This window comes from Leptopilina heterotoma, unplaced genomic scaffold, assembly GCF_015476425.1.
Source record: "Leptopilina heterotoma isolate Lh14 unplaced genomic scaffold, ASM1547642v1 Lhet_134, whole genome shotgun sequence".
Lineage (NCBI taxonomy): Eukaryota > Metazoa > Arthropoda > Insecta > Hymenoptera > Figitidae > Leptopilina > Leptopilina heterotoma.
In genome coordinates, this window is record NW_025110853.1 from 3,700,238 (window position 1) to 3,719,215 (window position 18,978).

An 18,978-nucleotide genomic window follows, 5' to 3' on the forward strand; every position below is an offset into this window, starting at 1 on the left:
TACTAATCAGCGATTTATGATTGCTCTAAATTTAAGATGCTGTTTCAGAATCTAAAGATGCAAAAATATTCTTTTTAACGAATTGTAATGGATCAAAAATTGCAAAAACTGCATTAGGTTGTGCTTAATATCAATTAAAATTAAAATTAAATTAAGAATACAGAAGTATTCTTAATTTCCCTTCTAACAGATCATGAATGTCAAATTTTAAAATACTGTTTTATTTTCTATTCGTGATAAAATACGGTGGATTCAAAAAGTATCTAGCGAATTGTGTTTTATGCAATGTTTTTGCTGGTTGATTTAGATTCTATGCAACAGATCAATAAATGATTCAAAACTGCTTTTTGTACACCAAGAAATGTATGCAATTGATGCAACAATATTTCTGCCAAAAGCATCTAAATTATTGATTCAAAATGTAGAATTTATGTCATATCCTACAAAATTCCACAGCATATGCTGCCTAAGATGGGAAAATTATTGATTTAAAGCCATGTACTTTAGAATTTATCACATCTTCCAAATTCTCGTGCCTGCTACAATTTTTCTTCAAGTTAATTGTTCACTAACTACAATTTTTGATTTACAATTTTTAATTTTCGATATTTAATCAACATTTTTAAACTCCCTTGCAAAATAAATTACAATTCGTCAAAACGTAAAGAACGAATTCAGATTCAATCAGATTAGACACCATTCAAATCAAACTATCCATCAAAATTACACAACATTCGACCGAAAAAAGAAGTATTTCTTCAGATTATCTATTTTTTCAGCAACAATAGATTATTTTTTCGAAAAATAATTTCAAGTAGAAGAAAAAAAAACACACAGACAAACTGTATAAAAAGAATGATAATATTGAAAGTCGAATGTGAAAAAGAGGAGAATGCAGATTGTTATCTGACATTTCTTGGATGCGTTCTGCAATCTCATTTTGTATTATGCTTATGTATATCCAGAATCACTTTCAATTCAATTTACGCTCGCTAGTTTATAAGCGAGCATACAATGTAAGCTTAATCTTTAGAGACTATCGCCTGAAATGTTGTTAATGACTAAAACTGTATTAGGCTATATGGAGTTTGAACATTATGGTGCATTCGTGTCTTAAACATAACATCTTATTACAGTCGTGCGTTCAAGTAGAGAAAAAAAGGCGACAAAAAATAATAATAATTAAAGACTGCAATACATTTTCCTTTTAAAAAGCACAAAGTTTCTCCAACTATGAGAGGAGTAATTTTTCCATTTTTCAAAAATGCTAATGAGGCAAAATACAACAAAAATTGTCTCATTAATCAGGCGATTAATTTTATTGGGCAAGGTAATTGTACTTTTTCGATTGAATGAGGTACTAATAATAATATTAAGAATAATAATTATTTATTAATTTACAACATGAACGGGTTTGCAGAAAAAAATTGCATTTTTATTTTTTATTTAAATTAATTAATTTACTTCTTCAAATTAAAATTTTATTTCAATAATAATTGCTTTACATCTAAAAAATAAATTACAAAGTTTCTAAATTAATTTTGTTTTTGCTTTTTACTAGTAGTTTATTGAAATTAGAGTCTACTCTCGATAAACTGATTCTCAAAAGACAAAAAGAATTCAAATTATCGAGGATTATATTTATCAAAGATTTTAATTGGCAACATTTTTTTAAGGGATCCAAATTCTCCTTTTTTGAAAATTGGCTCTAACATTAAATCCTCTAATAGATAGTTAAACTAAAAAAATTATTCTCAAAAATTATAATAAAATTCTTAGAATCAATTCAAAAAAAAATTTACAAACAATTTTTTTGAGACGATTCAATTATTTTTTAAAATTATAAAAATATGTTATTCGCAAAAGATTCAATTATTTTTAAAAATAATAAAAGTTTCACATAAATTCAATTAATTTCTTAATATTTATTATTTTAAAAAAATTTCACAAAGAAATTCAATTACTTTCATAAATAATAAAATTCTTTCCAAAAATTAAATTATTTTCATAAATAATACAATTTTTCCCATTAATTCAATTATTCAAAAAACGTTCATAAAATTCGTTGCAATAATTGAATTATTTTATCAAATAACAAAATTTTTCCCAGGAATTCAGTTATTTAAAAAAAATATTTAATAATTATTAAATTCGTTACAAGAATTCAATTATTTTTAATATAATTTTATATGAATTCCTTGAAAAATGCAATTATTCTACAAACTTTTATTAAAATTCTTTGAACCAATTCAATTATTTTTAAAAAATTTTTTGCGAAAATTCAATTATTTTTCCAAATAATGAAATTCTTCTCTAAAATTCAATTATTTTCATAAATAGTAATTTAATTAATAAATTAATTAGTAATTCTTTCCAAAAGTCCAATTATTTTCACAATTAACAAAATTTTTGCCAGGAAAAAAATGTTTAAAATTCGTTGATAGAATTGAATTATTTTCATGAATAATAAAATTCTTCGCAGGATTTCAATTATTTTTAATACAATTTTAAATGAATTTCTTGAAAAATGCAATTATTCTAAAAATTTTATTACTCTATTTTTCGAAAGAATTTAATTATTCAAAAAATTCAATTATTATCTTGATAAATAACAAAATTTTTCTAAAAATTCAATAAATAACAAAATTCTTCCAAGAAATCTAATTATTTTCAGAAATTTTAATAAAATTCGTCGCACGAATTCAATTATTTTTATTAATAATAAAATTCTTAGCAGGATTTCTATTAAAATTCTTCTACAGAATTCGATTGTTTTTAAAAATTTTGATAAAATACTTTATAAGAATACAATTTTAAGAAATAATGAATTAGATATTCTGCCAGTTTTAGGTCAAATTGTAGATAATAATTAAATATTAGAAGCGTTGATTTGTTAGAAATAATTAAATTTCAAAAGATTTTAAATTGCATTCTTTAAAAAGTTTAATTATTGAAAAACTGTTTCACATTGAAATTATAAAAGAAAATTGTCTTTTGAAAAATAGTAATTAAAATTTTTTGAAGAGTGTTAAATTCCCGCAGATAATTTAAACAGATTCAATTACATTTTCAATTAATTGAAAATTTTATCAAATATAATTGAAAAATTTTTATATTTTAATGAATTTCATTTTCTTACCTTTAAGAATTATTTTTAAATATAATCGTATTTTTGAAGAATTCTAACTAAAAATTTGGAAAATAATTGAATTTTAAATAAATGTAGAATTAAATTCATTACCATCATGAGAAAAAAAGTGAATATTTTTTATGGAAATCAGAAAAATTTTAAATAAATGTAGAATTAAATTCATTATACCAGCATGAGAAAAAAAGTGCATTTTTTTTATGGAAATCAGAAAAATGTCTGGAAAATACACTGAGAGAAATGGATAGTCAGATTTTGATGTTAAAAAGATGATGTTACACGATACTATCATTATGCTACTGCCAACCATCACAGATGCTAAAAAAAATATAGTTATGCTACCCCTTACTACCAAGATGTTACTCCTGATGATATTGATGGTAACGGTGACTATCTAGATAGCTGTCTGTATACGTAGCATTAAAGATGGTCACCCTAACCACAATTATGTTACCCACTACTATAAATTTCTCTCCGTGTACTTAATCAAAATTTTGTGAATCCACTTAAATGAATTATTTTAGGCGTCAAATTGAATTTTTCGGTAGCTACTTTTTACTACTGTCTTTCAGTCTTAAAGCTACTTTTTGATACTTTTTTTTAAATTAACTATCGAGTGCGAAGCCTGTAATAATAAAAAGTAAATAATAAAAATAAAAAAAGGTAATAACAGTGAAAAAAAAGTAGGTAGTAAAAATAAAAATTTAATAAAAATAATAGAAACTAAAGAATAAAAATAATAATAATGGTATAATAAATATTTACAGTAAATAAAAAAAACATGAATAACAAAGAGTAAAAAAATGAAAAATTACCAACTATGTGATAAAGTAGTGAATGAGTATTTTCCAGTTAATAACGCATCTGACAAAAGTAATAAAAGTGTTAAACTGAATGTTAAAACCGAAAAGCATAAATTAGTTGTGACTGGAGTTTTGAATATTAATAACTTCGTGTGGAGCGTTCTGGAACTTTCTTGTTTTTGCGAATGTCTCCAGACTTGAATGTGAATTCCGTTTTTGCACATCGTGTATACATATATATATATAAATACATATATATATATATATATATATAAATACATATATATATATATATATGCAACTCGGTAAAACGAGTCTGTAATTTATGAGCTCAATATTCTCATCGTTCGACGTTTCACGCGTCGAACGTGCTGTTTTTCATTCTGAAAGTTTAGCAGTTCAAAGAAGCATAAAGGTGTGCCCTCAATCGCTTTGGCATGGCCTTAAACGCATGAATGTTGAAACTACAAAAGCGAAATTTTTATATTACATGTCATATCTGGTATGCATTACATGTCATATCGTGTCATAACGTTATGCGTCCCTTTTTATTTAGAGTTTTTTTTCTTTTTTTTTTTCTTCTCCCCCACAATATCAATAGTTATTTTTATATAAATTTACATTTTTCATTTTCTTTATATGTATACATTAGAGTAAAAACACCATTTTTTTACTATCAAATTATTATTCATGATTTTTATTACAAATTTTTAAATTTCAAACGTCAATGTTTGAATAATTACAGATTCAAAATTTTTAAAAATTCACTAAATTATTATTATTAAAAATTTTAATAGTAATTTTAATTTAATTTTTTTTAATAATAATTGTAATAATAACGAAAGTTAAAAAAAAGTTATTATCAGTTTTATTATTTGTATTATTTATATTCAATGATATAAAAATAAAAAATCCCTTAATCTTCACTTTTTGTCATTTTTGATAATACAAAATTCGGAGATTGAAATGTAATAAATATTTTTGTGTAAAGCTTTTTGACAAATTTGTCAATAAATTTGATTTAAAACAATGTGAATATTATATATAGCTTCCGAGAGGAATATTCAAGTTGTTTTTTTATTTATTTATTTTTTATTATTTTTTTTTTTATTAATAAATAGAATGATGATGTACAAAAAGGAAATTGCGACACTAAAATAATATCATTTATGGTGCGCACATTTTATTACGAACTGGTCGTATCTGTGTAATAATTCAGATAATAGCTTTTACATTATTTTATATGTTCGTGCGGAACATCAGTATAAAATATTTTTCTTTTTCTAGAAACGTTTTGGAATGCCATTAAATTTTTATAAATATCCATCATCGCAGGATCGAACATCTGTTCCTCCTTTTTTTCACAGATTTTTAGTTTTTCCAGAAATGTACTAAATAATAAAAATAAAAATAGGAAAAACAGTAAAAATTATAAAAATAAAAATAAAATAATAAAAATAATAAAAACAGCAAAAATAAAATTTAAATTTAAAACCAATAAAAATAAAATTAAAATCAATAAAAATATAAATAGTAGGTAAAAAATGGTAAATAGAATACTACATAAAAAAGTATAAATAAAATTAAAGATAATAAAAAAAAACAGTAGAAAAATGAAAATAATAAAATAATTGTAACACTTTCGTTAATAAATAATTATAATTATCGACCGATTTGTTTTGGAAAAACAGGGGAAAATGAAAAATACAACAATGAAAAAGCAACGTGCCTCGCATAATAGAGCATTTAAAAGCGGAAATAATGTGCAAGTTCGGAGTCATCGCTCGGGACTAAACTTTCTTTTATAAGTGCCCCCTTTTATCTTGAAACATTATTTTTAATGATATCATCACGCACTTTAATGGCTTTTATAAATATATCTTAAATCTTCGAAGACATTAACAAATTACATTGTCGTAAATTTTCATGCAAAATATTTTTTTTTGCCATATATAATAACGTATGAAAATTAAAAATAAAGAACAAAAAAAAATCACGCAATTTTTCCCGCATTTAACATTTCCTTTTTTCTGCATCTATGTACTATATGTGTACACTCTGAAAAATGTGAATTAAAAGAAAAACTTTACCAAGTATTCGTATTATGTAAAAAGAAAGGGGGAAAAAATGTTGTGTGAACGATAATTAATATCGGAGAAGTTGACTGCTGTTAATTACTAAAGTCAATAAAATTATGAAAAATTCCTTTTGGACGTGTTTACTGTCCGAAGCAGGCAACCTTTGCTTTTTCCATGGTAAAATTAATTTTCAATCGTCACTATATTATGTAAATAAATATATTATCTGCTTTCTCTTTTACAAAAGGAATCAAATTTTTAGCTCGCTTTTTGGGCATCTCTAATTTTTTTTTGCTATTAATTATTATACATCCTGAAAAGAAGGTATATTTGCCTCGGAGTCTATGCTAAAGTAGTTTTACCCTATTTTATTTATTTTTATTTAATACGAAAAAAGATTTTCAAAATTTAATAAACAAATTTCAACCTACTGGGCTTTTGAAGTCTGCCGTAAAATACTTATAGTGCCACTAGTAAATTGTCCCTGATAAATTTCGAAATATTATTTAGTCAATTCACAAAAAATTTTGGGGTAATATTTTAACACCAAAAGTAGATTAAAATAATCCATCAATGGATTATTTTTTTAATTTTTTTAAAAAAATGATTTGGTGGGTGATTCTCCAGAAAGATTCATTTTTGTTAGATGGAAATAAAGAAAATAAAAATTTAATTTCTGAAGTACATGAAATTATTAAAAATACAATTGTTTCTTGTGGGATTTTTAGAAACACTAATAAACTAATGAAATATTCATTGACAATTTCATTAATTGAGGCTCCGGATCTTAAAAGGGCACTTTCCGCATAGACTTTAGATGGTGAAAGTGCCCTTTTAAGATCCGGAGCCTCAATTATTATAAATATCGAGAAAAATATGAGGACATGCAAATGAATCTATTTGGAGAATCACCCTGTTTTTGATTTAAACACATTTTTTTAATGAAAAAAATTAATTTAATCCTTTTTGGCGTTGATTTAAGCTACAAGGTTTTTTAATAATACCTCTTAGTAAGTTCACTGTGATTCAATATTAAACTTACAAAATCTACAAAAATTGTGTACATGATACTTTTTCAATGCTATAAAGAATTTTTTATGATTTTTTTTCTAAGCCACTGAAATCTATTAGAATTTTTTCAAAATTAAACCTAAAACAAAAAAATTTATTTAATTTTCTAGAAACATCTTTAATTGACATTTCTGAATTCTCTGTTATTTAAAACCATAAATTATGCTGGGAAAAATTAATTTTAAGCAATATAAGGCAAAATTCTTAATTTTTTTATGAGAATTTTGTACCGATAGATGTGAAAAATAAAATTTTGGGTTTAAAATAACGAAAAAGTTCGGATAACAGAGAATCATATATAATCGAGGTTCCATACTGCGACAGCTAAATTTTTATTCTGAAAATTTACAATTATTAGCCAGTAGAGAATTTATAATAATTTTACATCAATCGAGACATAAAAAATGTGCCAATATCTAATAAATATCTATAATTTAGGTAAAACAGTCTTTATAAAATCAAATTTATTATTTCCTTTCAAATAAAAGTACAAATTTAATTGTTAAATATATACAACAAATAGATATCATTTAAAATCAATCTAAAATCCAAAATTTTAGCGCTGTTTTACATAGTTGAAACCAACTAACTGATTTCATAGCCAATCCTGAAATTCTACTTTTACCCATAGACAATGGTGTAACAGTATTAAGTGTAGCTTTGGTTGTTGTCGATTGGGATGCACTTCCTAATGTTGTTTCTTTTGCTGTTGATTCTGCTATTGTTGATGCTGCCGCATCATTAGTAATTGATTCAGGTGTACCTCCTAATGTATAATACCTCCTACTTGCTAATGTTGCTTCTAATGTTGATGTTTCTGGTGTTGTTGTTTTTATTGTTGTTGTTGATTCTGCTGTTGATGATGCAGTTGATGATTCTACTATTGTTGATGTTGTAGTTGTTGTTTCTGTCCCATCAGTTGTCACTGATTCGGATGTACCTCCTAATGTTGTTGATATTAAGTCTGCGCGCTTTGTAGTCTTTAAGGGATTGAACAGGGTTTGCAAAAACGATAATGGATTAGTTTTAGAAGTAGTTATCGATTCGGACGTACTTTCTAATGATTCTTCTGTTGTGGATGCTTTAGTCGTTGTTGATGCTTCCTCCGTGGTTGTTTCTGCTGTTGATGATGATGCTGTTGTTGTTTTTACTGTTGTTGATGCTTCCTCTGTTGTTGATGCTGCAGTTGATAATTCTGCTGTTGTTGATGTTGTAGTTGTTGTTTCTGTCACTGATTCGGATGTACCTCCTAATGTTGTTGATATTAAGTCTGCGCGCTTTGTAGTCTTTAAGGGATTGAACAGGGTTTGCAAAAACAATAATGGATTAGTTTTAGAAGTAGTTATCGATTCGGACGTACTTCCTAATGATTTTTCTGTTGTGGATGCTTTAGTCGTTGTTGATGCTTCCTCTGTGGTTGTTTCTGCTGTTGATGATGATGCTGTTGTTGTTTTTACTGTTGTTGATGCTTCCTCCGTTGTTGATTCTGCTGTTGTTGATGTTGTAGTTGTTGTTTCTGTCGCATCAGTTGTACCTCCTAATGTTGTTGACATTAAGTCTGCGCGCTTTGTAGTCTTTAAGGGATTGAACAGGGTTTGCAAAAACAATAATGGATTAGTTTTAGAAGTAGTTATCGATTCGGACGTACTTCCTAATGATTCTTCTGTTGTTAATGCTTTCGTTGTTGTTGATGCTTCTTCCGTGGTTGTTTCTGCTGTTGTTGTTTTTACTGTTGTTGATGCTTCCTCCGTTGTTGATTCTGCTGTTGTTGATGCTGCAGTTGATAATTCTGCTGTTGTTGATGTTGTAGTTGTTATTTCTGCCGCATCAGTTGTTATTGATTCGGATGTACCTCCTAATGTATAATACCTCCTACTTGCTATTGTTGCTTCTACTGTTGATGATTCTGGTGTTGTTGTTTTTACTGTTGTTGTTGATTCTGCTGTTGTTGATGATGCAGTTGATAATTCTACTATTGTTGATGTTGTGGTTGTTGTTACTGCCGCATCAATTGTCGCTGATTCGGATGTACCCCCTAATATTGTTGAAATTAAGTCTGTGCGCTTTGTAGTCTTTAAGGGATTGAACATGTTTTGTAGAAACGATAATGCTTTACTCGTAGTTGTTGTTTTTGGTCCTGCTGTTGTCTCACATGTTGTCCCTAGTTGATTATTATTTCCGAATTAATTTTCTTCATTATTCTCTTAATTTCATTTATCCCATTTATAAAAATAGTTTTCATAACAAAATATTTCTTTTATATGAACGTTCAAAATTTGTGAATCAAGTTATTTATTTACGTTTATTATTATTTTATTTTTTATTTTCTACAACTTTATTAAATATTAAATACCTATATCATAAATATTTCTTAAATTTATTAATTTCATTTTATTATTGCTTATAAGTGAAAACTGATTTACCTGTCAATAAGACGAGGAGAGTGGAGAAAAGAATGAAAATTTTCACCGACATCTTAACGCAACAGTTTATTTTACAAAAATAAAAAAAATTTCCCAGTAAATGCAATTTTATACTATTTATATAATTGTGTACTTTGCTTTTTTTGTTCACTCACAAAAGGAAACAGAATTTAAAGAATATAAAATTAATTATTCACTACAACTTATTGTTTAATCTCACGCGCTCCTGATTACTTTCAAATTCAAATCGATCGCAAATTCAAATTCTTATTTGACAAAAAAAACTACGTGTTTAATTTTGTAATGTTTAGAAAAAAAACCGATGCAAAATTTTAGATAATAATTTATTCGTAATGAATAGTGTTTTATAAGACAATAACAAAATCATAGTAACAATGTTCCTAAAGTTTTCAACTTTCAGTGAAACAATATTTTTTTTTGTATTTTCACAGTTTTTCTAAGAATATCAAATTGAGACAAAAAACAGGAAAATTAATAACAAAAAGAAAATGAAACCGAAACGAAAATAGAGGAGAGAAAATATGAGAAGCGAAAAAAAACTATGAGTAATATTTATACAGATAATAGAGTGCGATTCTTTTTTAATGGAAACAATATATACATCTGAAAGGGTCTTTTTTTTCTTTTCGAAATTGAACTTTTAATTTTATTGCCATTGCATTGGATAAAAGTGTTGCGGCTACGCCTGTGAGCAATGTGTCGGCGAGTATACATATATTATCGTTTGCGTGGTATGAAAACTAGCTAAGGTAGAGAAGATTCACAAGGTGATTAATAATCTCGGCATGACGCATTGTTCATCGCGATAAATCGTCGGGAGGAGAAAAAGAGATTTTCCTCGATTATTGCAAATGGCGAAACAGTTTGCATCCAGATGGATTTAACAAAAAAAAAAAGAAAAGAAAAAAAAATGTTTTTCTGTGCACCTTGGAATCACACTCACACATACATACATACATCGACAAAATGCCGCAACCCGTCCCGGAAGGATTATTAATTAATAATCGTTCGCACGCGAATGCCGACTCGTTTAACGGCATCGAGTGGCAAGAGGTCGGCAATACATAAATCGAAGGCTCGGCAAGCAATGCGCTACTTACAACCGCGAGGAAATTCGATATCGGCCGTATTAGTCGATAGTTGTTGCGATAGAAAAAGTAAAAAAAAAGGAGGAAAAAAAATCTTTTGACACGACAGGCTCACAGGAATAAAGATTCGCATTAATGCAACAGGCATCCGGTGTCTGACTATCGAACAGTTTCTTGTATCGTTTTATTTATCGTGGAAAATTTATATTTTACAATCACCCTCACCGTGTTGTAACTTTTTCTTTTTTTTCACGTAATCGGAATTTAAATGATGATAAATAATCCTAATTAGGTCAGTATTTTTCCAATTTTGACAAAATTTTTTTTATTTTTTTTTTTAATAACTTTTTTATAGTTTAGAAAAAAAATTAATAACAAATAACAGTTAATAATAAAATAAATAAAAACCAAAAGAATTTGCAATAGTTTTAATCAGAAATAAAAAAAAAATTTCTAAACTTTTAATAAAATTCTTTGAAACGATTCTATTAGTTTCAAAAATTTTCAGAAAATTCGTTGCGAGAATTCAATTACTTTTATTAATAATGAATTCTAAAACTCTTCGCAGGATTTCAATTATTTTCAATATCATTTTAAATGAATTCCTTGAAAAATGCAATTATTCTTCAAACTTTTATTACAATTCTTTGGAAAAAATCAATTATTTAAAAAAAATTTAAGAAAATTTTTTGCAAAAATTCAATTATATTCCCAGATAATGAAAATCTTCGCTGAAAGCTAATTATTTTGAAAATCTACTATTTTAATAAATTTTCACAAAAGAATTCAATTATTTAAAGAAAAGTTAGCAATATTTTTGTCAAGAATTCAATTTTTTTCATGAATACTAAAATTTTCACAGAAATTCAAAAATTGAAAAATATTATGAACATGTTTTGCAAAAATACAATTATTTTTTCGAATAATGAATTTCTTTGATGAAAGTTAATTATTTTTAAAATCTACTATTTTAATAAATTTTCACAAAAGAATTCAATTATTTAAAAAAAAAATTAGTAACATTTTTGGAAAGAATTCAATTATTTTCACTAAATAATAAAATTTTTCCCCGAAATTAAAATTTTTAAAATTATTTTTACAACAATTTTAAATGAATTCCTTGAAAAATGCATTAATTCTTAAAAATGTTATTAAAATTCTTCGAAATAATTCAATTAATTTTAAAATTTTTATACAAATTACTGTATAAAAATTCAATTTTAACTTTTTAAGAAATGATTAATTATTCAATCAATTAATTATTTTTGTATCTAAATAATTGAATTCTCATAGAACTTTCTGTCAAGAATTGATTTAAAATGAATTTCATATAAAATATTAGATATAATCATTGAATATTAAAAGTATTATAGCATGTTTTTTTTAGAAATTATTAAATTTTGAAAGATTTTAAATTATCTGCCTTTCAAAGTTTTAATTGTTGAAAATGTGAAACATAAATTAAATATTTATTATAACAAATTAATTATTTATTATTTTCAAAAAATATATTAAATTTTTGAATAATTTGATGTAGAAATTCTAAAGAAATGCTTGAATTTTGAAAGAATTACAATTGTAATTTTTAAAAATAATTAAATTTCAGAAAGGTTTTACATTGAAATTATTTAAAATATTGATCCCTGTGGAAAAATAACTAAGTATTTAAATATTTATTTAACAAAAATTAATTCAAGTTTTGAATAATTTAGTTTAGAAATTATGAAATAAAATTAATTTTTTTGTAAAATTATAATTAAAATTTAAAATTTTAATTATAGAATTAAATTTAAATATAAATTAAATTAAATTTAAATTTTTTAAAATAATAAATTTCCAATGAATTAAAAATTTTGTAAAATTAAATTGAAATAATTTTTATATTTTAATGATTTTTATTTTTTTACTTTTAAAAATTATTTTTAAATGTAATCGTATATTTTTGAAGAATTCTAACTAATAATTTGGAAAATAATTGAGATTTTAGAAAAATTGAAAATTGAATTTATTACCAGGATAAGAAAAAAGTAAAAAGTTTGTTATGAAAATCAGAAAAAAATCAGAAAATTACAGAATTACATTTTTTTTAGTCGTCAAATTTATTTTTTGATAGCCACTGTTTACTACTTTTTCAGATTTAAAGCTATTATTTATTAATAAAAAGGCCTAAAATAACCATATTTAGGTCTTTTTATTACAAAATGATTAAAAAACAGTTTCAACAAGAAGCAAATAACAATAAATAATAAAATAAGTAAAATAATAAATAAAAAATAAATGAATAAACTCTCTCTCCATATTTCTTGTGCAATTTTTGATTACCCTTTTTTTACCTTTACATTAAATTGATTATCACTCAGCTGATTCATATCAAAGTTCAGTGACCGCGATATTGACATTTTATAATTACGGCGATATTTCTCTTCATATTCGCAGTCTGTCTTTTATACAATATGCATTATCATAGTCTGTCATATCAATTAATATTGATTTTATAAAAATATAATTTATATTTTACCCTGCAAATATCGCTCACATATAATGTACGGGTTGATAATAATTAATTTTTGCATTCACTTTTATTATCGAAAAAAAAAATTTCTCCAATATATTTAAATATATTTTATAAGCAATTTTCTGCATTTTTTCTTTTCACAATATTTTCTTTTTTATCGGAAATATTTTCTTTTCGTAAAATTTATTATAGGTATCGAAAATAAGAAAAAAAATTAAATTTGAACTTGGGAGGAAGAGAATTTTTAATTTCCGGCTAGAAGAAAAAAAATAGTTAAATTAAAAATACTTAATCTTTTACTGAAATATAAAAATTAATTTTTTTTGTTATAGTAAAAAACTAAAAATTATAAAAGAATAAAAAAGTGAAAATAAGAATGGAAATGCGATAAATGGGGAAAATAATAAATATTCAATAGAATAATGTAAAATATAAAGTTAGTAGTTAAAAGTAATAAAATAAAATAAACAAAAAAGTTAAAGGTTAATATAATGTCACGAAGAAATTAGAAAATGTTGAACATTGCAGAGTGTATAGTTTCCTGTGAAATGTGTATATATTTATACACACGAGAAAGGTAAAAACGTTGAAAGCATAAATACATTTATTTTCTTTAGGTTTATAAGCGCGAGGATCACTTTCAATGAGTATTGCACGATGTTGCATTAAAATCAAAACCGTAACACAGTTTTCTTCTGTGTCGAGAGAGAAAGTAAATGCTCAGGATGCGTTTTAACTTATATGTATATATAGTAAAATAAAACGACTACCGATACTCGGAAGATAACATATATAAACTTTGACTCTAGAAAATGAACAAGTATATATGACTCGATGGGACCACCGACATCGATCTACCATAAATGACGTTGCGTTAACGACCAAAAAAAAGAAAGGAATAAAGAAAAAAGAAAAGAAAAACGAAGACGGTCAGTCACGATATTGATAAAACCTTTAATGACATGCCTCTTGAGGGACGTTATTAGAACTAATTGCTATATGCAGCAAAGTTTTCGTGAACAAAACATATTTTCTATTATGTGAAAAAAAAGTTTTTATTTCAGAATACAAGTAACGAAAGAAAAAAAATCAGAAAAAATTTCGATTTACTTTCTTTAATATAGAGAAAGTTGAAATTTGTTTATTTCTTTTTAATTGTTTTTTCAATATCTCAAAAATTGGAATTAATTAGAAATTTCAATTCTTATCGAATTGAAATTTTTTCATCTGATTTTTATGTATCAAAGTTGCCAGCACAAAAATTTGATTTCGTTTCTCTCTGACTTTTCCTGATTTCCAGACAAAATTTTGACTTTTTCTTTTTTCACTGACCCAAAAAAAATATTCTGATTTACTCTAAAAATTATTGGATACTCAAAAAAATGTTCTATTATCATTTATTTATTAATTTCTTTAATTGTAAAATTATTCGAAAACATCAATAACTTCTTTTTTAAATAAATATTTAATTACCACTTTTTTTATATAAATTAAGATATTTAAAAATTTGAAATTCAGTAACATATAAGAGTATTATTATAAAACACGAAGAAACCGACCACTCCGAGTCGAAGACTTCTTCGTGTTTTAAGATGACAGATTGATAAAATCATTATTTTATATCATAAGAATATTGTAACTATAAATTAAAATTTTCAAGGATTTTAATTTTAAACCCTTTTCAAAATTCAATTATTTCTAGAAATTCACGCTAGAATGCTCTTAATATTAAAATTATAATTTAAAATTTTAAGTAAAATTCATTACATAATCAATTTTTATTAGAAAATTCTACGAGAATTCAAAAAAAATAAATAATTTATCAAATAATCGAATATTTCTTAAAATTGAATTTTTATGAAGAATTTTATCAAAATTTTTTAAAAATAATTGAATTCTTTTGGCGAATTTAAAAAAATTTAAGAATAAATGCAATTTTCTATCATTTTATTTAAAATTGTATAAAAAATAATTTAAATTCTGCCATAAGCTTTTGTTATTTATGAAAATAATTGAATTCTTGCAACGAAGAATTTTATTAAAAATTTTTTTAAAGAATTGAATTCTTGGGAAGAATTATGTTTGTGAAAATAATTGAATTTCAAAGAAAAATATTATTTATGAAAATAAATAATTTCTTGTGAAGAATTTAAAAAAAAAAATTTTAATAATAACTGACAGAATTTTTTAAAAAATTTTCAAAGAAAAGCAATTAAATTCCATTGAGAAATTTCATTAAAAAATTAAAATAATTTTTTTTTAAATAATTAAATTTCTGAGAGAAAATGTTTATTTTTGAAAAAAATTGAATTCTTGTGAAGAATTTTTTTTTTGTAAAAATAATTTAATTCCATAGAAAAATATTATTTATGAAAAATACTGAAATACTGAAATACCTTTTCGAAATTTAATTATTTCAAAAAATTCACACTATAATGCTTATTGTAATATTCAATTATTTTCTAAACTTTTAACTGATATTCTTTTTTGAATTAATTTTTATTAATAAAATTCTACGAGAGTTCAATTATTTAAATATAGAAATATCAATAATTTACTGAATGTTTCTTAATATTAAATTTTTTCTACGAATTTAAAAAAAATTTTTGAAAATAATGGCATTTTTCGAATCATTCATTTAAAATTGTATTCAAAATAATTAAATTCATATAAAGAATTTTATGATTTATGAACTAATTGAATTCTTGAGAAGAATGTTATTAAAATTTTTTAAATAATTTACTTTTAGTGAAAAATTTTATTATTTGTGAAAATAATTGAATTGGTGCGAAGAATTTTATTAAAAATTTCGAAAACAATTGAATTTCTGGAAAGAATTTTGTTATTTGTGAAAATAATTGAATTTTTTGAATAATTTTGTAATTTATCAAGATAATTGAATTTTTTGAATAATTAAATTCTTTCGAAAAATAGTAATAAATTTTTTAATAATAATTACATTTTTCTAGGTATTTGATTAAAATTGTATTAAAAATATTTGAAATTCTGTGAAGAGTCTTATTATTTATGAAAATAATTAAAAACTTGCGTAGAGTTTTATCAAAAAAAATTTTTTTTTTAAATAAATTGGAAAATTACATAAAAATAGTATAGATATTCAAAATCATTGACTTGAGGGAAATTTTTGAAATAATGAAAATTTTGCCAAGAATTTTGTTAAAATTTTTGAAAATAATTTAATTTTGGAGAATAATTGTAATATTTATAAAGATAATTGAAATCTTGAAGTTGATTTTTAAAAATTATTCAACATAATTGAATTTCTGCAATTATTGTTAACTTCATTAAAATTCAATTTTTTTAGTGTTTTTAACTAAAATTCCTTTAGAAATCCATTATTTTTAATAATTAATTAAATATATATATTAAAAAATTTAACTAACTTCAGAAGAAAATTATTTTAGATTGGTTTGGGTTTTAAATTTTAATCGTTTGATTGAATGAATTTTGAAAGAATTTCACTTGAATTTGCCTTCAAGTATTTTTTCATCTCAATTTTATTAAATTTCGTCCAGTCTTCTATTAATCAAATTTCTATTTTATTTATTTTCCTTTCAAACGATTTTATTAATACTTTCGGTAATTGAGCTTAATTTTAATTGGATTAACTTTTAACTATTCCATTTTTTTGTAACATAATTATCTTTTGATCGAATTTTTATTAAAACTTAAAATTCTTTTTTTCTCATTAAATAAATATTCATTTTTAAATTTAAAATCGAATTAAAAATTTATTCCAATGAAGATACAAAAGAATTTTGTGTTTTAAAATTTAAATTCAATTGAAAAATAAATTATTAGAACAATTAAATTAGTTACAATGAAAGTATGAAAGAATTTGCTATTTTTAAATTTAAACTCAAATGAAAAATAAATTAGAAAAATTAAATTAATTAAAAAGGAAAGTTTAAAAGAATTTATTTTAAAGTTTGAAATCGAATGAAAAATATATTACAATGAAAGTATAAAAGAATTTATTGTAAAATTTAAAATCGAATGAAAAATAAATTACAGTGAAAGTATAGAAGAGCTTTTTTTTTATACGAATAAAAAAATATTGAGCCACACTTTTTATATGGAAATTTTATACCCTTGTTTATTTAAAAAGTGCTCACAGTTTATTAAATTAATGAGAGTTTTATCTGAGAGTAAATTTTGCTCCAGAACATCTGGGTACCTATTGATTGAAAATTGTCGGGAAAATTATGGTTTACCTCTGAGAGTTCAGATTAAGATTAAAATTCTCATTCCACTATATATATATATACATACAAATATCGACCTTGAGTTTAATTTATCAACTTCGAGAAAGAACTCCTGCAGAGTGAGATTGGCTCACACAAAACTTGAGCTCATCACAAAATTTTATCCCCTCGTAATTGTAATTTATTAAATAGCAAATCTCTTCTCTCTATATAGAAAAAAAAATATATTTTCAAACATTCGATTTTAATTCTTAAAAGTTGCTTTTTTCTATTTTCCACAATAAAAAAAAGTAAAAAAAAAAATTTTTTAAAGTAAAAACGTAAAAAAGCTTTCGTAAAAAAAATGTGGAAATTATAGAAGAAAAAAAATTATCGAACCCTTTATATATCTATAATGATATGGTTTCGGAATCCGGACATAAAAATAGAATCGAGAGATTGTGCAACGTAGGAATTTTTTTTTCCTCTACCTTTTTGTTCTCATTTTTTATTCTCCTCTACCCTTCGTTTTACATCTACAATTTGTGACTCGATTAGCAACGAATCATTTGTTATTTCTTTCAATTCCAATCTAATGCACGAATATATGTATATTGGGATTCTAATGGCACCAATAAATGTCTGAGAGTTAAATTTTCAAACTTTGAAATTCGTCGATTTTCCCTCAAAAGCAAAAAAAAAGAGAAGAAAAAGGAGGAAAAAAGATTTAAAAGAAGGAAAAAAAGAAAAAAAAGATAAAAAAGGTAAATAAAGGTAAAAAAATATTTAAAAAAAAAAAGAAATGAAGAAATAAAAGAAAAAAAGAATGAAAAAAATTGAATCGAAAAAGTCGGAAGACAAAAAAAGAATTTACAGCGAAAAATAAAGTTCCTCGACTAAAATAGAATAAAAAATTCATTTTTCAAATTTCCGAGTTTTTTTCTGAATACTTTCTAAAAAGTGGATTTACGTTTTCGAAAAAAGAAAACAAAGGAATAGAAAAATGTTTTCGAAAAATAAAAGAAAAAGTCGTGGACAAATGGAAAGTGAGAAAAGGAACGTAAATGATATGGAAGTGGAAGTATATTGAAAGTAAAGAGTTTAAAAAGCAACAGTGAAAAATAAAATTGCAAGGACAGAAGTAAACGTAGGTAGTAGAAGAAAATATGTGAAATAAATAACAGGCGAGAAATAGAGAGCGCAAAGCGGAAAAAAAGTAGAGAGAGAGAGAGAGAGAGAGAGAGAGAGAGAAATGCATCCACCTTGTGTATCCGGAATGAGTCTGCGCGATATCGAATTCTACTGCCGAGAATAACCAGTTGACGATGGGGGCGGTAAAGGCAAGAAAAGGGGTAGAAAGAATTTCATGGCTGAGATGAGAACGAGATTTATCGGATTTTCGAAATATAACCTTCCTTTTCATCCAGTTGGGTTTCAAATAGCCACTTCAAATGTCTTTTACCTCTCTTAATACATACACACACATATTCGTTTCTCATTTCACAAGATTACCAATTTTATATAAAACGTTCACATTAACGAAATATTAATTACTCTCGGAATACAGTCAAAAACAGCATTTCCTTTTGACAAACAAACGAGCGAAAACTTTACCTTTCCAAAATA

At 24.2% G+C, this 18,978-nt stretch overlaps 2 protein-coding genes across 5 annotated transcripts in view; one reads left to right on the forward strand and one right to left on the reverse strand.

The window, feature by feature from the left end:
- LOC122497586 (plexin-A4) overlaps positions 1 to 18,978 on the forward strand; it is a 476,001-nt gene that overhangs the window by 334,061 nt on the left and 122,962 nt on the right. The window lies entirely within an intron of this gene.
- LOC122497587 (mucin-22-like) lies at positions 7,550 to 9,670 on the reverse strand. Of its 2 annotated transcripts, XM_043604807.1 has the most exons (3): positions 9,524 to 9,670; positions 8,343 to 9,261; positions 7,550 to 8,036 (listed from the first exon to the last, which is right to left on the reverse strand). In XM_043604807.1, exons 1-3 carry the CDS (start codon positions 9,573 to 9,575, stop codon positions 7,637 to 7,639), a joined length of 1,371 nt encoding a protein of 456 aa, XP_043460742.1. In that variant the 5' UTR covers positions 9,576 to 9,670; the 3' UTR covers positions 7,550 to 7,636. The 2 variants fall into 2 exon arrangements, with proteins under 2 accessions (XP_043460742.1, XP_043460741.1); XM_043604806.1 differs by having other exon boundaries at positions 7,550 to 9,261.

Bases quoted from the DNA above. Each gene is read 5' to 3' on its own strand.
- LOC122497587 (XM_043604806.1), bottom strand. From the start codon at position 9,575: ATGTCGGTGAAAATTTTCATTCTTTTCTCCACTCTCCTCGTCTTATTG. The intron at 9,262-9,523 runs GTAAATCAGTTT...ATAATCAACTAG, and splicing joins TCTCCTCGTCTTATTGACAG to GGACAACATGTGAGACAACA.